Raw genomic sequence first — 5,000 nt, 5'->3', positions numbered from 1 at the left:
CCAGTCAAAATGGATTACTAGTAACTTTTTATCTTGTATTATAACTGTTTAACCATTCTAAAACGATCTGGGTTAAATTAGGTCCTCAGTACCCCTTGCTTGTCATAAGAGGCGACTAAATGGGGTGGTCCTTTGGACGAGACCACAAAAACCAAGAACCCATGTTACAGCAGGTGTGGTACAACTAAGATCCCTCCCTGCTTAAAGGCAGTAAGCACAGGCATAAATTTTGCAGCCCTTCACCATCAATGGTGATGTCTCCGTGAAAAATTCTCAAGTGGGACGTTAATATACAACCAACCAACCAACCAATCAATAAAATAAAGCAATTGACTATTCACAAATATTTTAATGTGGTTTTTTTTACTTCATTGTAACAGCAGTCCTTTTATTTCAATTTTCAAATGCCACAATTACATACATACTGTGGATCAATACTGACCATGTGTAGAGAGTTTGAGGGTCTGCTGGGCTTTTACTTCCTGCTCCACCATTTCTATTGCACGTCGACACACATCCAAGGCCTTCCTCATGTCTCCCGCCACAGCCGATATCTTCCTAGCACAAAACTGAACAGCACTTGGCTCCACCACTGACACCCCATCCTTTTCAAGCTGGAAAAAAAAAAAAAAACACCAAAAGACATTAAACATTTTAATCCTGAATTTAACAATTGTATTCTTAAAATTTACATGTATTCATCAAAACATATTTAAATTGCACAAAATTGGAGTACATCTATAATCTGACACATTTGGTTATTTGTGAACATATACATTGGGAGAAGATCAATTAGGCCAATTCAACTTAATTGATAGATTATCATCCCCACTTGCCCCATAAAAATCGACCCGCCCCGAATTGTTTTATTTTGCGAAACTTGCAATTTCCGGAAAATTTTCATGCCTGACTCCAGTATTTACACTTCTTGTTTACATTTCCGGTATAGCAATGTGAAAAGCCACGTGAAGGAAATAGATACGGTTTTCTTAATTTCTCGCGTTCTTTAGAATGTAAATCTTGAAGAAGTTGGGCATCTTTCGGTGTTTGAAATTAAAGCTTAACCTGAAATTCGTCTGTGAAATGAGCATAGCTTGATAACCAACTGGCATTAAATGATGCACTTCTGTTGACAAAAGCTCGTTTGTCATTGACATTTTTCTCAGAAAATAAAAATTAAAAAAATAAATCCTCCCACCCGCCCCATACTTTTTGGTGACCCTGGATGATAATCTACTAATTAAGGTGAATTGGCCTTAACAAGAGGGAAGTGTTTGTTATAGAACATCCATAGAGCATTACGTCTTGTTGCATGGAGTGTGCCATTTGTTGTCCCTTGACAAAAATTGAGATAAATTCCTTAATATACATACCATCTGTAACCTGACAAAAATCGACATAAATTCCATAAGATACATACCATCTGTAACCGATCTTGTAATATAGCAGCAATCTGTTCCCGACTATAAGGAGGAAAGTTTAGCAGCTGAGGTTTACAGTTAGGTCTTGCTTGAAGACGAGGTAATATTCTGTCGGTTAAATCCAAGGCATTGGCTATTCCTACAAAATTAAAATCTCTCATTTAATACATGTACCAATATACAGTGTCACCTCAGTATATTGCCACTCCCGCATACCAACTTCATTTTCAAAAATTGCAAACACTATTGTTTTGATACTAAATATTTCAGCCTCTGCATTATTTTGATCACTTTGTACATATATGATTAAATGTTTGCTACCTGGCTTTAATAGAAGTAATGACAATACTTAAGAATTATCCAATTGTTCAGAAAGAATACGCAAGATTGCGACTACTTTTTCCGTCTTGGTTTTAAATTTTACTTTCCCCTTTCAAAGTCTCGTGAGATCCAAAGTATGCGAGAATTTGGGCATGTTCATAATACCAGTTCTGAAACTTTTGTCGTGATCGATCCACCCGATATTATCAATGGTGCACTATCATTGCATTGCATTAGACTGTAGTAATGATTCAAGAAAGAAACATAATACGCAGAAATATCCACAAATGATAGATTTTGATGGAAATGTGGTGGATTTTTTCCCCACTGCTGTCAGCCAGGAAATTCCCAAAGCTGAGAAGAGCTCGCGTCAAAATATATAGCTTCGCGAGCTAAATTCAGGAGTTCATTTTTCCTGTATCCAGACGTTTGCGGAAAGCACATGGATGTTAAATCGTCTTCCGATCCCATGTTTTGAATGCCCAAGATCGACACGCTTTTCCGTACTTCTTTACAAGAGAGTTCCACTCACTCGGTATTTACGATTTTGCGTATTGCAACACACTTGGATGCTTAGAAGTAGTAATTACTGAAATAGAATAAAAACGCGCTTAAAAGTAGTAATTATTGAAACAGAATAAATGCCCACTTACAAGTAATAATTATTGAAATAGAATAAATGCGCGCTTAAAAGTAGTAATTATTGAAATAGAATAAACGTGCGCTTACAAGTAGTAATTATTGAAATAGAATAAACGCATGCTTAAAAGTACTTTTGACAGTTTGACGATAGCGACTGAAAGACACATGTATGTATTCAACCCACAGATCCCGATTTGTATAAAAACAGAGGTCCTGATGAAAAGATAAAAGTGCTAATAACTGATATCAAACAAATGTGAACAGCATTACAGGGTATCTGGATCTTCCCAGATGTGGGTTTTTAACAATACACAAATACCAGGCCTCGGAAACAAACACAAATAAAACCTCCAACAAATACACAAGAAATCTAGGTCTGATTTTTACTCGAGTCTAGGACACGTCTACAAACCCATCATTTAAAACATTCTTTGCATCCTAAATGAATTTTGCACATCCAAAATGCAGATCCTTGCATTAGCAACACCCCTGTAAATTTCTAATCCAGTGCAAACTTTCTGCATTGTTTTGGGCTATTCACGATAAATCATTTTTCAAATAGTATGTATGACAGATATATTTCTTCACTATACATTTAGCCAGTTTTTATAAAAAAAAAAAAAAAGACAGGTACTTACCTATCAAAACAAGTCGAGATTTGGCTAAAGTTGGCCACTCAAATATTGTGTAGAGAATCTCTTGGTTTTTACTGTCCAGCTGGTCGATTTCATCCAACACCATAATACTATCCGGTAAAATAAAAAAAAAAATCTTAGAGCACACAAAACATCAGATATTACATATTAATCCAGGAATATTCCATCACACAAACACAGGTTAAAAATAAATTCAGATTTACATGCTGGGTCCACTGGCTGTCAAACATTTTTCTACAGCTCTCAGTCTGTCTTTTGCAGATGGTGGGGACTTCCCAGTTAATTCTGTGTACAGTTTTCCGTACACCGTGGCTGAATCCTTTAACGCCATGCAGTTTAAATACAAACTCTTACAGCTGTATGATATCTGTAAAACAAACCATTAACTAGTAAGAAACAGTGTTTCAAAACAGCACAGAATCTTAACCTCGGAAGAAACACCAACAGAAACGAGTAATCGACATTATCAAAGAATCTATAATATATAAAAACAATGTTCATTGGTTTTAAAGATCTTTGTATGTACTTTGATGGTGTCCAGAATGTGATATAACGATGCTGTCTTTCCAGTCCCCGGGGCTCCAGATATGTATAGACTAGCCGACGTCTTGTTGGACACGTGTTTCTTCACAAATTTGTTGATGTCCTCGACCTCTTTCTCCCTCCCAACCAGCCGGTCTGGTTTAGCGGTGTGAAAGGTCTGCTTAGCTTTATGATAGACTTGTCCTACACAAAGAAATATTTTTATTAGCATGCATCAGAGAACAGCGATATACATGTAGCAATAGCAGGGTTTAACATTTACTTTTTTGAGCACTAGACCAGCTAGCTACTACAAATGATTTTTACAAGACCTTACCTTACATCCACTAGCCCTGACCAACTGTACAGAAAATACTGATAGTTTCTCCATCAGGGTTTGACACTAAGGCACGTCCGACCGACTGAGTCTACTAAATGATAGGCCTGGTCGGGTAAATTGTCGATTTACTAGTCCGACTGGTCGTGTTGAAAAAATAAACAAGAAACTTTACTTTAAACTATAAGATATTTTATTCTTTACTAAAAAAGAATAACTGTAGACTTTGCGAGCAATTTTGAACTGCATGATGACACAATCTCTATTTTTAGTTCTAATAAATAAGTCGCGGTTGGAAGTGATGTTTTACGACATCTACTCGATGTTAATGGGTGTAAAGTTATGTTTTAGATGAATTCAATTCCATTTTGTTTAAAAAACCCAGTTTATTTGAATCAAATATAAGAAAGTATTTATCAAATTAATAAATTACGTCGTAAACAGCCATTTTTCGGTGTTGACATATGTGCGGGAATGTCTATATTCAAATACAACTTCTCGTCCTCAAGGAAAGATGTCCCAAGAGAAAAAAAGTAAAAGGTTGGGAAGAAACAAAGCAGGGCTTATGAAATAGAGATTTAAACAAGAGGCCCATGGGCCACATCGCTCACCCGAGTCACCTTGGTCCATATCAGAAGATTTTCCATATCTATTTGCATGTAAAACCGTAGTCCCTATTATGGCCCAAACCTTCCCCTGGAGGCCATGGTTTTTGCAAACTTGAATCTACACTATGTCAGAAAGCTTTCATGTAAATGTGAACTTCTTTGGCCCAATGGTTCTTGAGAAGAAGATTTTCCCTATATATTTGTATGTAAAACTTTGATCCCCTATTGTGGCCCCATCCTACCACCCGGGGGGGGGGGGGGGGGGGGGGGGGGCATGATTTTAACAAACCTGAATCTGCACTATATCAGAAAGCTTTCATATAAATCTCAGCTTTTCTGGCTTAGTGGTTCTGGGAAGAAGATTTTTAAAGATTTTTCCTATATATTTGTATGTAAAACTTCGACCCCCTATTGTGGCCCCATCCGACCCCAGGGGGCCATGATCTTAACAATTTATAATCTGCACTATATCAGGAAGCTTTCATATAAACCT

General features: G+C 36.9%; 1 protein-coding gene across 1 annotated transcript in view; it reads right to left on the bottom strand.

Annotated features, from left to right (window-relative positions):
• The window catches only part of LOC125681941 (cell division control protein 6 homolog), a 15,230-nt gene that overhangs the window by 5,189 nt on the left and 5,041 nt on the right, over window positions 1-5,000 (bottom strand). The window contains exons 7-11 of the mRNA XM_048922224.2: window positions 3,567-3,766; window positions 3,244-3,407; window positions 3,023-3,129; window positions 1,421-1,560; window positions 443-614 (exon numbers count right to left, since the gene is read on the bottom strand). Coding sequence (XP_048778181.2) covers window positions 443-614; window positions 1,421-1,560; window positions 3,023-3,129; window positions 3,244-3,407; window positions 3,567-3,766 — 783 coding nt within the window. The remainder of the gene's footprint in view (window positions 1-442; window positions 615-1,420; window positions 1,561-3,022; window positions 3,130-3,243; window positions 3,408-3,566; window positions 3,767-5,000) is intronic.

Source organism: Ostrea edulis, chromosome 2 (assembly GCF_947568905.1).
Source record: "Ostrea edulis chromosome 2, xbOstEdul1.1, whole genome shotgun sequence".
NCBI lineage: Eukaryota > Metazoa > Mollusca > Bivalvia > Ostreida > Ostreidae > Ostrea > Ostrea edulis.
The sequence above is the reverse complement of the archived record's forward strand: the minus strand, read 5'-3'. Positions and strand labels throughout refer to the sequence as shown.